The sequence below is a fragment of the Fusarium tjaetaba genome (genome assembly GCF_013396195.1).
Source record: "Fusarium tjaetaba strain NRRL 66243 chromosome Unknown NRRL66243_c0000048, whole genome shotgun sequence".
NCBI lineage: Eukaryota > Fungi > Ascomycota > Sordariomycetes > Hypocreales > Nectriaceae > Fusarium > Fusarium tjaetaba.
The window spans coordinates 24,731-40,618 of record NW_023501244.1 but is presented as its reverse complement, the minus strand read 5'-3'; the positions used below and the strand labels follow the sequence as shown (position 1 = coordinate 40,618).

Below are 15,888 nucleotides of genomic sequence, written 5' to 3'. Positions count from 1 at the left end.
CCCTGCTCTTCGATTTAGGCGACACCTCTGATCAGACAAGCGTCAACAAAAGGGCCAAGGAACCAAGGGCCTTCTGCTACTGTTGCTTTAACTGCCCCTGCATGGTCCGGGACGCAATCCGGCAACCACCCGGACTTGATAACCCAGTTCCGCGGGCCAGAGAAGGGTTCTAGAAGGGCCAAAGGTGCTACCGACCGGGGGCCAGGAGATTTGCTGTAGGTACCGTTTGGCCTACCATCGCGGGTCGTTGGACTGTTTGTGTGTAGTTCAGTTCAGTTCGTCAGTTGATGAGCAGCAGCCATCCCAAGTGTGTTTGCTAGCGGCGGTGGAACTGGAACACGCCCGGGCAGTTAAGTTATTTTACCTAGTGGCACCCCTGTTTGGACCACTCAGCACCCCTACCCTTCCCCATTTCACCAAAGCTATCCACCGGAAAGCTTGCGCCAAAGAGTATAGTATAGCGGCAGAGCCAACAATGTCGGAATGGAGCGGATTTTACTACGCTTCTGCCAACCCCTTACCCACCTTTGCTCGCCGTGCAAAGGCTGCTGCTGAAAAGGAGCGGCAGCGCCCTGAAACTCCTCCTCGATCCAATTCGGATTCACACGACATTGCCCCAAACTCCAACCGCGCAAGACGTCCTTTTCGCCATACGAGGACGTCTAGTGGGAGTCAGGGTAGTCGTTCCTCGCACGACTCGTCGCTTGTGCATTCCACAACCAGCCCCAATACCAAAAACGGCCCCGCCCTGCCAGAGGACGACTCTCATTACTCGCACTCAAAACTGTTATCATCTGACTCGCGCCAACAATCTTCGAAGCCAGTGACGACCACGACTGCGACCTCCTCGACCTCCAACAAACATCTACCTACCAAGAGTTTCACCAGCGGAGGTGCATCGCCGTTACACTCGCCTATTGTCTTCAATCGGCCTGTGTACGTCGACAAGACTCGGCAGCGCGATCCTCGTCGTCAATCTTCCGCTGCGACCCCAACAACAACCTCAGTTGATCTGAAAAATGTCACCATGTACTCTCAGTTGGATGCAGGCAACAAACTCATGTCAGGCACGACGAAGCAGGTAAACCTCGACTTTCCTCGAACAGACTCGGTCTCCTCTACAAGTGGCAACACAACCGTCTCGACACAAACCATGACCTCGACAGACCACTCCAACTCTGACCCCGCGACAAAGCCCTTCATCGTTAAAAATGGCCGCACCTACTACAATGACCCTACGTCGGCGTACCCTCTTCCCACCGACCTTGCTGAGCTCCATCGCCAGAGCCTGCGGACGCTCTTGATGATCCAGGTATATGGCGCACCCGTCTACACACCATTCATCCGAAACAATCCCCCGCAGCGGGTGTTGGAGGTCGGATGTGGTACGGGATTTTGGAGTATGATGTGCCACAGATACTACAGGGAGCGAGGCCACAATGGTATTCACTTCACTGGCATCGACATCGCCCCCCTGGCCCCTGGCAGTCCTGGATCCCCTGCCGAGCTGTGCAAGCCAGACAAGGACATGAAATGGAGATTTGTTCAGCACGATCTTCGAAATATTCCATGGCCCTTTGCCGACGAAGAGTTTGATCTGATCATGGTCAAGGATACGTGCCTGATGGTTCCGAGTCATGTTTACCAACTTTTTGTGGAAGAGTATCTTCGTATGCTCAAGCCTGGAGGAGTGATGGAAATCTGGGACAGTGATCCAACTTTCCGCATGCTGCGACCTCATGTCCCAAGCGCAATGCCCGGATCAGAAGAAGCAGAAGAACACGAGGCTGCCCTTGATCTAGGCGCCTATCTCATGACTTCCAAAACACCCCTTTCCGCGCCTCTGAACTCTTTCTTGGTTGAGTACAACACTTGGCTGTCAAGGACTCTGGAAGGACGACAGCTCTCACCTGTACCGTGCTCTCTCATTGGGGCCTTCCTCCATGCTGAAGCAGAGGTGCTTATGGACATCAAGACAAAACGTCTCGCCATTCCCTTGAGCGAAGTCCGATGGGAGCGCGAAGGCGTCGGCGGTGTTGTCACTAAGGATGGCAAGTCGTACGTGGAGATGAAGGCCAAGTCAACACCGCACCAGAAGGTCGAGAAGAAGACCTTGACACCGGGACAATCTGCGCTTCGTAAGACGGCGCTCTTGACAGTTGCACAACAAGTGTCGGCACTGGAACCTATCATCAGAGAAGCGAGCGGCAAGAGCCAGGATGAGTGGGATGCGTGGGTAGCTAAGATGATGGCGGATCTTATGAGCGAGAGCGGGACAAGCTGGGGAGAATGTTTGGAGTTGGGAGTGTGGTCCTCAAGAAAGAGACCACGCAAGGAGTAAGGCCTGGGAGTCACTGTGGTCACTGTACCGCAAAAGCAAAGATGATCTTCCCGTGGATTATGACGAATGGCTCAACATCTATGTCTCATGACAGATGCAAGACTGGAACACTTCCCTGACACAATAACTACACACACCCTGGACCTCAACGTCCCAAAGAACCTCGATCAGCATCTTCTACATGCACAACATACCCCCCTTCCCCTTTACGCGTTGGCGTCATATCGTTTTCTCAATGTGCGATACCTTTTCAAGTAGTACCTATACCCCATATGATTAGTAAAAAGCAGGTTGACGGATAATGGTTGGGATATCAGGATAATGTAGCTTTTGGGATAAATGAACTTATTGGCATGGACTGGAGTGTTTGCGACTGGTGCATTGTGATGTAGTGGGATGCCTTGCATCGATACGTGATGTTTGCCGATAGACAGGGATACTCGTGGTATAAATACAAACAACAATCATATTCGAATGAGTTGCAAGTTGTCTCACGATGTGAGCGACGTAAACCCAAGGAACAAGAACTTACAATGCTTCAATTTCTATCGTATAGGTTAGCCAATGTCATCAACACACTCGTCTCAAAAACATACCTTTCTTGACATACTCAGCTTGTGCAATCCCCTGGCGGATCTTATCCTCATCACGTTCTCCAGCTTTTGAGATGAAGGCTTTGTGAAGGCGAGGTCGAAAGTAGTCAAAGCCGAGGGGATACTCTCTTCCCATATACAGAAGCTCTATTATATCATGGTCAGCATATACCCTATATATGACAGCTCCAGGGCTTGGAAAGATAGACCTTTATATATGGCGATTACTTGCCGTCTTAATTGCGGATTTAAGCTCATATTAACTGTGTTTGTGTATGGATCACGGTCTCATACAGCCGCGGGATACCGCTGCGGATGATGTATGATGCTGCCGCGGCCATGCCCAGACTGTGGCGTCGGTCCCCCACTTCAGCCTCGCTGTAGCTTCAGCCACGAAACTTAACATTCAGCTTCTGCATTGCGCCATCGTCAACTGTTTTTGAAGATTCCGATCCACGCCCGCGCAATCCCTCGAGTCAAGACTCCTTGCTAACATCCCGGATCTGGCCCGGAAGCTAACCATCATGTCAGTGAGAGCAAGCAATGCTCTGAGAGGCCCCCGAGCACTCTTCAGACCCGCGAGCTATGCGCGTTACAGGAACATGATAAAAGAAGAGCCGGAGCAGACGCAGATGCAGAAGCCAAAGGGAAAGCGAACCACAAGGCCCTGGCCAAGTGGTCTGCAGGTGCCAGGAGCCAGATCAGCACGTCCGATTCCCGCAGACCCCAGTGCCAAGTATACCATTATAAAAATCCCGAATACCTCCATAGCCTTTTCAAGCTGGCCGACGCTCAACAAGTTCAAACCAGCGCTGCAACCACGAGCAAAGGGAACTATACCTCCTGGCGCAGTAGCTGGTGTTCAGGCAACAGTCGACACCGATATGGAGATGGCCATTCTCCCTTATCTGTATAACGATCTCGGCGTGCTGATCTTTGAAGGCCCACAGTGGGAGCAGGTTAGGATTATGGCAAATATCCTTCAGAGCGTCGAATGTGAAGAGTGTAGACTGCCAAAAAGAGATTGGACTACGGGCAACGCATCATTCGAAGTGAAATATGACAAGTGGAACGTGTATCGTATAAAGTTAAATGCAAGAAAACACACTGAGATCACTTTTCAGAAGAACCGCGTATGTGGATGTTTTGAAGTGGTAAAACACATGATGCTAATGCCACGCAGGGAAAGAAACGCAGCATAAAACCCAATGGACTGTATGACCTTACCAATATTGCACTTGAGAAATGGAAAGCGGATGGGATAGGAGGACCTGTGCCTGTTGAGCCTGTGCCTGGCTCTATCAATATGTACATTGTGAACCACATTGGCGGCCCAGGGCTAGCGAATGTAAGTCTCTCCTTGCAGCTCACCCGATCTCAGGCTGATGTTTTTCTCATAGGATACCATCAATGGATCGTTTCTACCACAACTGCATGTCTACGTCGCGACCGGGATTCGGGACAACACAATTTACATGAGCATCGAGTTCCATACCGTTGGCACAAGACGCTTAGTCGGCGTCACAAACCTCAAACTTAGCCCGACCTTCAAAATGCCATCAACCAAAGACATGGCCGAGAAACCCCCTCAAGAAGGGGTTGATAAAACCACCAACTTCGACCAAAAGTTCGCCTCCCTCGAGGAGAAGATGAAGGCCAGTAGGAAAGGAGATACTCATTCCTTAAAGCAAGCATCTCAGCCTCCACCAACGCATGCCAGCGGCATAGAAACTCCGAGGGAGCTTTACGAAAAGCTTGTACCAAGTAATACAAACCGAAACAGCGAGATATATAGACGAGCAATGTTCAAGGTATACAAGCTGGAGCATAAACTCTGGGCGCAGAGGAAGAGGGCTCTTGGGAAGGAAAAAAAGGATCAGCGAAGGACTAAAAGCTTTACCAGGAAACACAAGAGAAGGTTGGCAGCCGTGGCTCAAATAGAAGAAAAGTATATAGATGCTGATGGAGAGGCTTAACATGGATGGGGCATTGGGTGAAATCGACGGGTAGGATAGCGAGTTACGTGGGACGAGTATTGAGGTTGAGTGTCAGGGGGCTTTACGTTTTGACATGAATAAAGATCATGGCGAGGGTCCGGCATGCTTGCAGGATATCGTGGCATCAACACTTACTCCGGGGAACATTCTCTACGGCGACGAATCAATATTTCTACAATATCTACAGCATCTTGGAGGAAGGAGTCGCAACTGACCAATGATCTCAACTTCCACAAGTGTCATGTCGTGTTCTTGATCAGAGCAGACCATTGTTAAAGGAGACAAGATAGACAAAGCCTCATTCTACGGAGTATCACAAGGCTGGAAGGATACTGATCGAAAATGACAACGAGTGAAGCCTTGCCGAGCCCCAGTCGAACATCAACTGCAGATCACGAGATAACTTTGGTTACAAGAGCAAGCCTCAAGGAGTAAGAAACCTCTTGGAGCTGAAGTAGGCTAGCACAATAAACTGGTCTAAGTTGCTCAGAAGATACACTGAGTTTACATAAGTCTTTTCATCACTTAGACCAGAGGTCCTAAGCTTTCTTGCCATCCCTTGCAAGCCGCAGGCTACAAGTATCGAGGCATCGACTGATGGCCTCATTGTATGCAAGTTGGGACTAGAAAGACGTATTCCTGCCAGAGGCTACTTGCATGGCTCATGCTAAGTGTGTCCCGTCTTGATTGGCATGGTGATATCCAGGCAAGCGAATGAAAAGGGTTGAGTATCCGTACAACCGGCAACATCGGAATGCTTTTGAGAATCTCATAGCCGGAGCTCATAACACCAGTAAACCAAGCCAGAGGAGGCAAGTTGTCACAAGCCACAACAAAAGGTATCGAGCTTGTACCTGATAGACACGAGACGTGCAAATAGATCGGGTTGCCTGTTTAGGCAGTCATCTCAAGTCATACCATCCCCAAGCAGGACTGTCCCTCGTTATCGCTCTCCGAGGCCATTTGTGGTGGTTTTCGCGACAATCATTCCCCGCCGGAAAGAAAACAACGCATCGGAAGCACAACCGGAAAGCGTGATATCGGAAGATATCACAGCACATCATGCCCTGCAACATCACAGCACCCAGCGATTCTCTCCGTCCAGACAGGGCTGGCTTCGAGTGGCGCCCGTCATGCAGCAGCACGGGGCATCCCGCATGAAAGAAGAGTCGAAGCTCCAAAGCTTCCCCCGCCTAGAACAGGGTCCAGAGTAGCATAGCTTGTGAGTTAGTTTTTAAGGATACAGCTTCAGATGTATGTATGAACCAGACATCCAGAGAAGTCGTGAACCTGATATCAGACCACTGTGAAGACTCATAGTGAAACTGGCACTCAGACCACCTACAAAGATTCCTTATCCGTAGAGGCCGGTTCTTTATCCGCTCACCGTCATTTGACACCACCCCATGGTCTAGCACACGAAACAGAGTGCAGAAAGCTGATATGCAGGGTAGCAGGGGCAATTTGATAGGGCGAGCCAAAAACAAGTGCGAGAAGTGCCGACGGGGGCGGCACCCAAACAGATCCCCCTCATCGATAGGGATCAAAGCCAAGACCTGAAGGTGGTGCTTCGATTTGCTGCTAGCGGGGTAGCGATCATCACTTGCGTCGTGGAGACTCCTCAGGAGGTTGTTGTTGTGAAGAGTTTGGAGGGTTGAGGTAGCAATGAGTTGTCTTGATCCCCCATCTGTTCTCCTCACCTTGCAAAATTGTTCCACGGACAAACACAAGAATCCCAGGAAAGAAACACTTCCAAAGCTTTCATCACGCAATTCATGGCTTATGGCTGCATGATGTTTAGTAACGGACTCGCATAAGCATGCGTGAGCACGGCCGTTTGAGTCGTGGCAGACGATCACTGTGCGATGATCTATTCGTGAACACAAAACCTATGCGGGACGATCGGCGCTCTTAGTCGTCAACTGACGAAAGAATAAGGAGGGGTTTTTGGTTCTGTTGTTTTTATGCGACAACTTCATTTTTGTGTGTGCCTCTGTGGAGCTTATCAAAGTCCCTGGAGCCTGCAGCGTCTTACAGGGAATAGCTTGCCAAAATTGAGCAGCCTTGACGATGTAACCATGAGCCTGGAAGTTGAAATTTGGTGCACTCCATCGGTGATTGTCCACATCGAGACGAGGAGAGGCTCTTTGTCGATGGTTGCAAGGGCAAAAGCGGGAACATTGAAATTAGAGCAAAAACGGGCCAAGAAAAACTGCCGAAAGTGAAAAAATGGACTGAGTCTAATGACTCAAGTACCGTCCCGGGGAGACGATCAGCCACGGTGAGTCGGGAATTAATTTGTTGTTTTAGGCGCTGGATTCCAGATAAAGTTCCTGGGCCACGTTGCATGATTTGCAGCCGGTGGAATGTGCTGTCTCATCGTTGTGAGGTTAAATGGCGATGTTGACTCTCGAGAGTAGTAAACAAAAAACTTCATCTCAAAAAGACTGGTTGTTTCATCACGACTCAAGACCAAATACCATTTCAGCTTCCTTGTCCTTGTCCGTGTCCGTGCAGTTGATGGCCCTAGGAACAATCCATGTCATCCTACCTAAATTCTGTCCCCCTTGAGCCAGCCTAGGCCAGCTCAGGGCCTTTCCCACAACGGGCAGGCCATGGCGCTCACGACGTCAGAAGCAGTAAATTCTGTTTTTTCCAAGGCCAGGCCACTGTACCCGAATGCCATTCGGCCGTCGCTCCCTAGACACACCTTGATCCGGCCGAGGTGTGAGATGGGGGGCGACAATCCCAAAGCTTAACATCTGGGGCATGATTCGCTCATCTTGTTTCTGGCATGTGCCTACGCATCGGAGTCTACCGAGTGAGTACCTGTTCACCGTCTTGCGCAATTGCTGATGATGGATACTCTCGATGAGGCTGGAATTGTTAAGTGATTTTCTTGCATTGCGGAGAAGCCCTAGAATCGGCAGAGCCGGGGTGTGCCCTGGCCAATGCCTGGCAGACTCCAGAGCGTGTAAGCGATGGCGTGCCCACGCGAATGTTACATTGTTGATGTTATATCGAGATGTGAGTGAAGAAATCGGGCACATGGGCGTGACAAGAAACAGGCTATATAACGCAGTATTAAGAGAACTGTGATAGAAACAAGATGAGACCCTGCAAAGAAACGTCAACGCAGCAACACAGCCGGGCATTGTGCTGTCAATCAATTCGTTCTCAAGAATGGTCTTGTGACGAATGTGGACAAAGACTTTGGTCCCTGCCAATTATTTCCCGTCCTTTCGCCTTGTCTCATCTGCTACCAGTACCTATGCTAAAAACAGGGTTCACACAGTGAGAGGCACGGAGTGTTTCATGGTGGAGCATGTGACTCCCGAATGGATCAGTTGTTTTTACTTGAGAAAAACCAATTTCAGCGCGAAGAGGGCGCTATTTACAGAGTACTGAAGCTAGTATCTCGATTCTCGGTCATGATCTTTTGTTCGCAAAGTTTGAGGGCATCGTCCTGGAGAGTGGCATTAGACATTGACACTGATTTCATCCTCGGCTGTTGATCATCGTCGTCTGTGGGCAGGACTCAGCCATTGAGCGCAGTCTAGCGCCTCAAAATTGGCCTTCTCAACCTTGTTCCTGAGTACCTGATCCGCTGGCATTCGACAAGCCAAAATCGACCAGAAACGGAACTTGAATATGATTGATCCACTTGCAAGAACCCAGATGATCCGATCGTACATAGCTTTAGCGGTTCAAGCCTCGAGCGATCTATCGCAGATTTCCATCGTCAACTGCTTCATTTATTTCCAGCAAAAAACCTGCATCCCAAACTCAAAAACTTCAGCTTTGACGCGCCTTTAGCGCGCACTCCACTAGAATACATAAGCTGCCCCCAACTGCTGCCCCAATTCCGCACTCCAACGGGGGATCCTCGTGCAGCTCGCAAACCATCCATTGGCAGTTAGAGGTTGGAGCCCTGCTGAGATCATGCGAGCCACTAGGACTACAGTGGACTCTAGCATCCAACAGCGCCAGAAACAGCCGCGTTGGCTTGTTTGTTGGCACAGTGCGAGTCCCCCTCTACCCGCTATTCCCGTTCCCATCTATCCATCGTCTTTGCGTTCTGCCACTCCATTCCTTATTCTCTATTCCTTTCTGTTTCCTTTTCAATCCAATCCAATCCAAGACTGGGCTTTGACAGCCAAAAAATCTCCCACCTCCACCACCTGACTTCAACCGACAGTCAACCCTACCTTACCTTGCCTTGTCTTTTTTCTTTACCTTATCTTACCAACTATCTATCCACTTGACAACATCCCACTGTAAATCATCTCGTAACCGATCAAAACTACCTCCTTGCAACGCTCATTACTTGCTTTCTGCGGCCCTCCGGCCGATCTTGGCAGGTTTTGCTTTGTTGCATTTTGACGATAGTTCCCCTCTTGTCGTCGCCCTTATCAGTTTGATCATAGCCTTTTGTCGCCCGTGTTTTCTTTTCCCGACCGTTTCAATTCGAATGCACATGTCGACCACGAACCTTCTTGTCGCAACGGCTCGCCTCCCAACTCTACTACATATTACTCCGAGACCCGATACTTTACCCGCCCCCTCGTGTTAAAGATCGACCGAGACGCCATAACACTCGAGTCGCCAACTCTCTGCACCAAGCCCTTGTCCCTAAAAGGCTTGTCCCGGCTGCCGGCCCTGTTCCCAAGTGGTTCCTGGGTTCGTCAGACTGTGGCAGCAAGACAAGTCGTTGCGCATGCCTCGCGCTCCAAGTTCGAGTAAGCGACAGCAAGGCGCCGCCAATCATCGCGATAATCGCCATGAGAATGGGCTTGTAGGTTCTGCCAAGCGTTCCTCCGACAAGAAGGGCTCGGGCCTGCTCGACAGCTCTCTTCGCCGATCTGACCAAGGTACTGCTGGTGCTGCTGGACAGTCGACGCCCGTCAATGGTCACGCCAACAGCCCCTACAAGCAGTGTGTCTATGATGCTTCCAATGACTCCCGTACCGACGACCTCCGCCGTTCCTCTCTTGACGCCGTCTCCGAGATGTCGTCCGACTCATCCAACGCCAACGGCCTCAGTGGTGTCGAGGCTGGCCACCGCCAGATCGATGTCAATGCCATGAAGAACGCTGATGTCCATCGCGACTCGGGTCCGTTCGACCTCGCAACCACTGTTCTCAAGTCTCTTCCTATGCAGGACACACTCGCTATTCTCATCATTCTTATGCACGTCCCTTCGCTCTCGCTTACCGTTATATACACCATCTTCACGTTCCTTACCTTTGTTCCTCCCGTCGCCACCAGTTCGGGAATGAGCATCAACCTTGCCGAGATTTTCGACGGCAATTCGACCATGCCCTCTCTCGTAACTGTCTTGTGTGTTGACTTCTTCTTCCTTCTGATTTGGCTCTTCCTGTGGGGTCCAATCCAGGATGCTATTCTGGATTTTGCCAAGCCAGTCATTGCCATTACTCTGGGAGGGGGGACGAGTGCTAGGGATGGAACATCGCGAGGCCTAACGACATGTTTTATGTGGGTGATAGGTCATCACCTACTCAGGGGAACCAAAGCTCATTGGGGTCGTGTGGCTCGACACATACCAGAGCACTGGCGGTTGCCCCAAGTTTTCAATAACCCTGTCGACTCTGCTTCTAGCGCATACGATAAGATGTCTGCCTACGGATGGATTCGAAGTGTTCTCGCCATTCACATTCTAACCCAAGGAATTGTGCGATATATCCGAGAATGGTATCTCAGACGCGAAAAGGCCAACGCTTCTGTCGGTGCCAGCGATCCTGAGGCCGGAAAGCCACCAAGTGTGATCAGCGATACGGCTAATGAAGGAGGCTTCGCAACGCCTGATACTGAAGCAGGCTTGAATTCGACATCAACAGTACCTACAAGCAAAAAAAGAAGAAAGCAAAGCACTCAAGTTCGTTTACAGCAACCGCTATGGGCGGCATTGGCGAGCACCAAGATTGTTGTGGTGAAGGAGTACGAGTTATCCCATGCGGCTTCTGAGTCTGCTGGAACTAATGCTACCGACATTCACAATCTTGGTAATGCTCCGTTCAACAACCAACCCAACCAAATTTGGATATCCTATATTGGTAGCGATGAAGTTTGTTTTAACACTAGCCATTTTCCCGAAATCGACGACGACGAGCCGCGTTCAGTTGAATCTTCAGGCGAAGATTCGAGACCAGCCAATACCTCGAAGCCATTCTACGTCAGAGTGAACAACGCTGTTTGGCAGCCCACCCGCATGTTTCCGATCGAGGAGTCCCCAGGAGAATCCCACCAAGGAGTTCGATGGACTGGTGACATCTACGGACTCAGACCTGCTTCCAAGTATGTCTGTGAGTTTGTGGATAGCCAGACTGATGAGGTTCTGTTTTCAACCAGCATCAGAACTGTCCAGGCCACTCAGCGAGAAGCGGATGGCGTTCCGCCTCCCGTTGCTAACGGACAGCGCTCCCTCCACCCGGATTCGCCTTCCCTGACTCTCAGGACATCGATTGCTGCAGTCGAAGCCAAGCTTAGCGAGGAGAGGTCCCGCCTCAAGACTCTACGAAAGGAGTACAAGAACCGCGCCAACGCCCTCAAGAAGGACAACGAGTTGACGGATAATCAACTCTCTTCGGCTGGAAACCATGACGAAAAGTACCGACAAAAGATTCGTCAGCAAGAGACGCAGAAAGCCCAGGCAGAGCGTGATACCCAGCAACTCGTTGATCAGCTCAAGAACTTCGACACTGCACCTGAACTCGGCGAACGTAAAAAGAAGGTCGAGAAACAGTACAGTAGCGAGAAAAAGGTTTTTGAGGCAGCTCAGAAGGCTTTTAAGGAATTCAAGTCTGGACTGGAGAAGGAGATAAAGGCCAAGGAAGTCGAGAAGTCGAATCTCAACACCCGCCGCAACAAGGTGGCGACTCGAATTGCCAAGGTTGAGAACGAACTTGCCAATATCACCGACGCCAACAACCGCGGTCTGGATGAGGCAGAACGACGAAACCAAGAGCGTTCCATTTGGCAGGGTCATGTTGCTGGTATCGAAGCCAACTACAACGAGCGACTGGCTCATGTTCGTGCGAACAATGCCAACAAGAGTGAGGAGATTCGACACCTGCAAATGCAACTGCAGAATCTCCACGAGTACATCAACTCGAATGGCATGTCTTACGATATGATGCCTACTCTTGACGCAGGACACTCCCACCTTGGCCCGCCTTTCCAGCCTACGACTTCGAGTACTTGGAACCCCGATCCCACGGCTCCTCCTCACTACCCAACTGGTCTCTGGTCCGCCTCTGACAACGTCCTCCCTTCGGCATCGGCTCCCACTCTCCCGTCCATGTCTCCTTGGCAGCCTCCCCCCACTGCACCTCCCTTCGAACCCCGCATGACTCGCTCTCGTGGACGTAGTTCTAGCATGCTCAGCAACGTCAGCGGTTTCACGCAGTCGAGCGGCGAGGAGTACGCGTCGCCCCCCATGGACTCTCACCGGGTTAAGTACATCTGGGCAAGTTGCACCAGGGCCAGCGGTGGCGGTAGCAGCGGCAGCGGCAGCAATGGTGATCCGACGAGCCCCAGGTGAGCGAGCGGTCGAGTTTGGCTGGGCGATGTATGGCTGTGATGGAAGGACAGCGATTGTTTGGTTCGATTTCGACAGGCTGGGCTGTTGGATAGCGCTTGCAGTGAATAAAAGTAGTGCCCTTGTTAAATGTTTGTCTATTGTGAATGGTGATGTCTTCATGTCTTCTGCTCTTGGCCATGTCCCTCTCTCATCCCCAAGCGGGGTTTTCTTCAGCGCAAGTGCGTCCATTGACAGGCTTCGGAACAGACAAAGTTGTCTGGACAAAGGTGTTCAAGAACAAACTACTGCAATCACATCACATCACGGTTTTCAAGCATTTAAGCGTTTGTTCAAAGGCGTAGCGCGTCTTTGTTCATTCAGCTACCATTCATATATCCCAACACACAAGCCGAGTTGTGACCAAATTGGAGTTACAGTCATTGGCTGGAATCTAAGCACATCATTGCCGCGTACATATCCATCTTCCAAGATCATCACTGAGTATCTGAGACGCCCATTTGTCCAAACTTCTTCTCGGCCGCCTCGCACATGTCCGGGAGGACGACGTCCTCGATTGCGGCAAGTCGACGCATGATACTGGCCATGTCGGCCTTGAGCTGCGCGTTGTCTTCCTTTTTCCTGTTCGAGAGCGACCTTCTGCTTCTTGATCTGCTCCTTGAGCTCAGCATTCTCATTCGACATTTTGTCGATCAACGAGGACATTTGACCCTATTTGCTGCCCAAGTTCATCAACTACAGGGGATGAGAATGTTAGCATCCATGGCTTCAAAGCTTCAAAAGAATGTACTTACACGGTCGTTGATACGGCTCCACTTGGCACTGTCGACTCTAGCCATATCGTCGAGGTCATCTGAGAACCCGTCGAGCGTTTTCTTGCAAGCGCGGAGCTTTTCCTTGACATCCGGAAACTCATCCTCCATCTTGTTGACTACAGGCTCCAGTTCGAAAATTTTGGCACCGGCTATAGTGATTAGTTCGCGGTTCTCTTCGGTATCCCCATCCTGTCGGTCGAGGCGTGTCTTGATGGCGGCGATTTCACGCGAGGCGTCGAACTCTTCAAGAGTGTCCTGCTAATCACATCCGTCAGCCAAGGATTCCGAAGCTGAGTATGTCTGCACCTCGATATGCACTTTGAAACCTCTGGTGCCGCGACCACTGAACCCTGATCTCCAGTCCCAGAGCAACCTAATTGACCATCTGGACAGACCCCACGCGATATGCCGGAGCGATATCAAAGCCCAAGACGCAACTTCAAGGCAATGTGGGCTGTACTCCCGAGGTAAACTGGTACGAGGCCGCGATCCCCAAAGTCAAAGTTGTGCCCAGGCTAAGCCCGGAGATATCAACCCGATGTTTCGACGGAACAAACCAGCACCCACGGGGGGGCTGCACTACTCTCCCAGGAAAAAACAGTACCCGCGAAGGGCCCGAATTACATTTCAAGTCGAACTGGATACCTTTGTGCTTGACTTTGAGGACCTGGAAGCGACCCAAGCTGCAGTCCAAGCTAAGCTTGGAGATGCTCACATGAGCACCTGGATCAAACAGCCTGGGACCCGACATCCAAGGCCGCGGCGTCTGAAGACAAACGCGGGGACCTGGACGTTATGTCGGGGTGCTTTGATGCTTCTGGCTCACATACAGGGAAGAAGGGACAACCAGAGGAGTGCAGTCAAGGGTGGATGAGAAAAGAAAGCAGACATACCTGATCAAGAGGAGTCTCCATGTCTGCCATATCGACCTCAGTCTATGGCGGTCAGTGAGACATGGTATCTGACGCGGGTTTTCTTCTAGCTTACCGACGGGGGGGCGAGCGCTGGCGCAGATTGTTCTTGAAGCGCCTGAAGCGCTTTGCGCTCACGTAAAGTAGGCTTTGACTTCTTGGCCATGATGAACGACCGCCACAAGGGTAAAGTAATAGACAGAGGTTGTAGAAGAAGAAGAAGGCTTGGTTGTGGTTGACCTCTGTAGGGGTGAGGGGATGATAATGAAGGAAGAAGAGAAGGGAGGGAGAGAGGGGAGAGAAGAGAGAATTTATAGGCTCCAGATGGAGGAGCTGATTGCGAGAAGCGCACGTTGAATCACAGTGGCCGCATTCTATTGTTCTCTATTCTGCATTCGGGCTGCAGTGCTGATTGGGTAGTAGGTTATGAGAAAGGTGAATGCCGTTCGGCGATGACAGCTGGCAGCAGCTGGCAGCAACTTGCAGTGGCATCTAACAGTGCATTGCCAGTGTCATGCATCACCTTACTCTAAATTATATGTCGTAATAACAGTTCTCTTGGTTTCCTTTACCTTCTGTTGATTCTCCCTCGACTAAGGTACTTAGGTATTCGTTCTTATCCTTGCACCTCGAGATCCTTGCCAAACTGCCAAGTGTTCAGCCATCGCTCTATACCTCTTACATCAACACTTAGCATCAAGATCCGAACTTTATCGCCAATATGGCCCGCGCACGACTAGGTGCGCAGCGCCGACGCAAACTACGAAAGAAGACAGAGAGGCTTCGAAAAGCATTCACGATGCAAGATCACGATAAGGCTGAAGCTACCGCCCAAGCTGCTGCTAGTTCAGCTCAAGCCTCGGCCACCGAAAATGTCACTGAGGCTACCGCCGAAGCGGCAACCAATGCTCCAGCTCCTGATGCTCAAAACACGACTGATAGAACAGAGACTCGTCGTTGCAAGCACCGTCATCTTCCTGTTTGTCTTCTGCCTCTATATTCCTCCGAACTGGTTGAGCTCACATGTCCATAGGATCGTCACTACTACTATCGCGAGGAAGTCTTTGACCGCCGCTTTCTTGCCCTTGATCGACGTATCAATGAACGACTTGATGACAATATTGCAAAGGGACGTGCTGCTATGGACGAAGATTATCGTTCTCACAAGAAGGACCTGCAACGTACCAGAGGACGCCTAGCAAGACAAGAACAGGAAATTCAGCGCACACTTCGACTGGGCTTGAAATCCATGGAACTAGAAGTCAAATCCCTCAAATGGAGAGTGGACAACTTACAACAGGAAAACGAGACTCTCCAGGATGACATTGAGCGTGAACGTCGCAGCAATCGTCGCATGATGCGTCAGCTATACGAGTCTCCGGATCACCAAGAGACTGATCGTTCAGACTGAACATGCATGGAATAACGTTCCTGTTCTTATGAAGATGGTGGGAGATGTTTCAGGAATGCTTGTCAGAATGCGTCATGGCGCAAGCCGCTTTGCATGGCATGGGAGACCAGAGCAGGCCAAGGCAGTTCACAATGTATGGTAGTCAGCATGAGTCGAGAGATGGCTGAGATATCTCTGGTGCTTTACATTGACTTTAACTCCTATCAGTCTTTCCATGTGATGTAATCGTCCTCCTTGGTTGTGCTGAATGTCGTGAGCTTCC

At 50.8% G+C, this 15,888-nt stretch overlaps 5 protein-coding genes across 5 annotated transcripts; 4 read left to right on the top strand and 1 right to left on the bottom strand.

Annotated features, from left to right (window-relative positions):
* Positions 1-475: 475 nt before the first annotated feature.
* FTJAE_2519 (sam-containing protein) lies at positions 476-2,341 on the top strand (the record flags this gene model as incomplete). The annotated part of the gene is made up of 1 exon (XM_037348721.1): positions 476-2,341. One exon carries the CDS (start codon positions 476-478, stop codon positions 2,339-2,341), a length of 1,866 nt encoding a protein of 621 aa, XP_037210374.1.
* A 1,117-nt stretch (positions 2,342-3,458) lies between these two features.
* Positions 3,459-4,910, top strand: FTJAE_2518 (uncharacterized protein; the record flags this gene model as incomplete). Its single annotated transcript, XM_037348720.1, has 3 exons — positions 3,459-4,067; positions 4,118-4,282; positions 4,335-4,910. The coding sequence occupies 3 exons, from the start codon at positions 3,459-3,461 to the stop codon at positions 4,908-4,910; spliced, it is 1,350 nt and encodes a 449-aa protein (XP_037210373.1).
* Positions 4,911-9,648: 4,738 nt separating this feature from the next.
* Positions 9,649-12,492, top strand: FTJAE_2517 (uncharacterized protein; the record flags this gene model as incomplete). Its single annotated transcript, XM_037348719.1, has 1 exon — positions 9,649-12,492. The coding sequence occupies one exon, from the start codon at positions 9,649-9,651 to the stop codon at positions 12,490-12,492; it is 2,844 nt and encodes a 947-aa protein (XP_037210372.1).
* Positions 12,493-12,965: 473 nt separating this feature from the next.
* On the bottom strand, positions 12,966-14,381 carry FTJAE_2516 (uncharacterized protein; the record flags this gene model as incomplete). The annotated part of the gene is made up of 4 exons (XM_037348718.1): positions 12,966-13,103; positions 13,284-13,562; positions 14,198-14,239; positions 14,292-14,381. 4 exons carry the CDS (start codon positions 14,379-14,381, stop codon positions 12,966-12,968), a joined length of 549 nt encoding a protein of 182 aa, XP_037210371.1.
* A 555-nt stretch (positions 14,382-14,936) lies between these two features.
* On the top strand, positions 14,937-15,626 carry FTJAE_2515 (uncharacterized protein; the record flags this gene model as incomplete). Its single annotated transcript, XM_037348717.1, has 2 exons — positions 14,937-15,194; positions 15,249-15,626. The coding sequence occupies 2 exons, from the start codon at positions 14,937-14,939 to the stop codon at positions 15,624-15,626; spliced, it is 636 nt and encodes a 211-aa protein (XP_037210370.1).
* Positions 15,627-15,888: the final 262 nt, after the last annotated feature.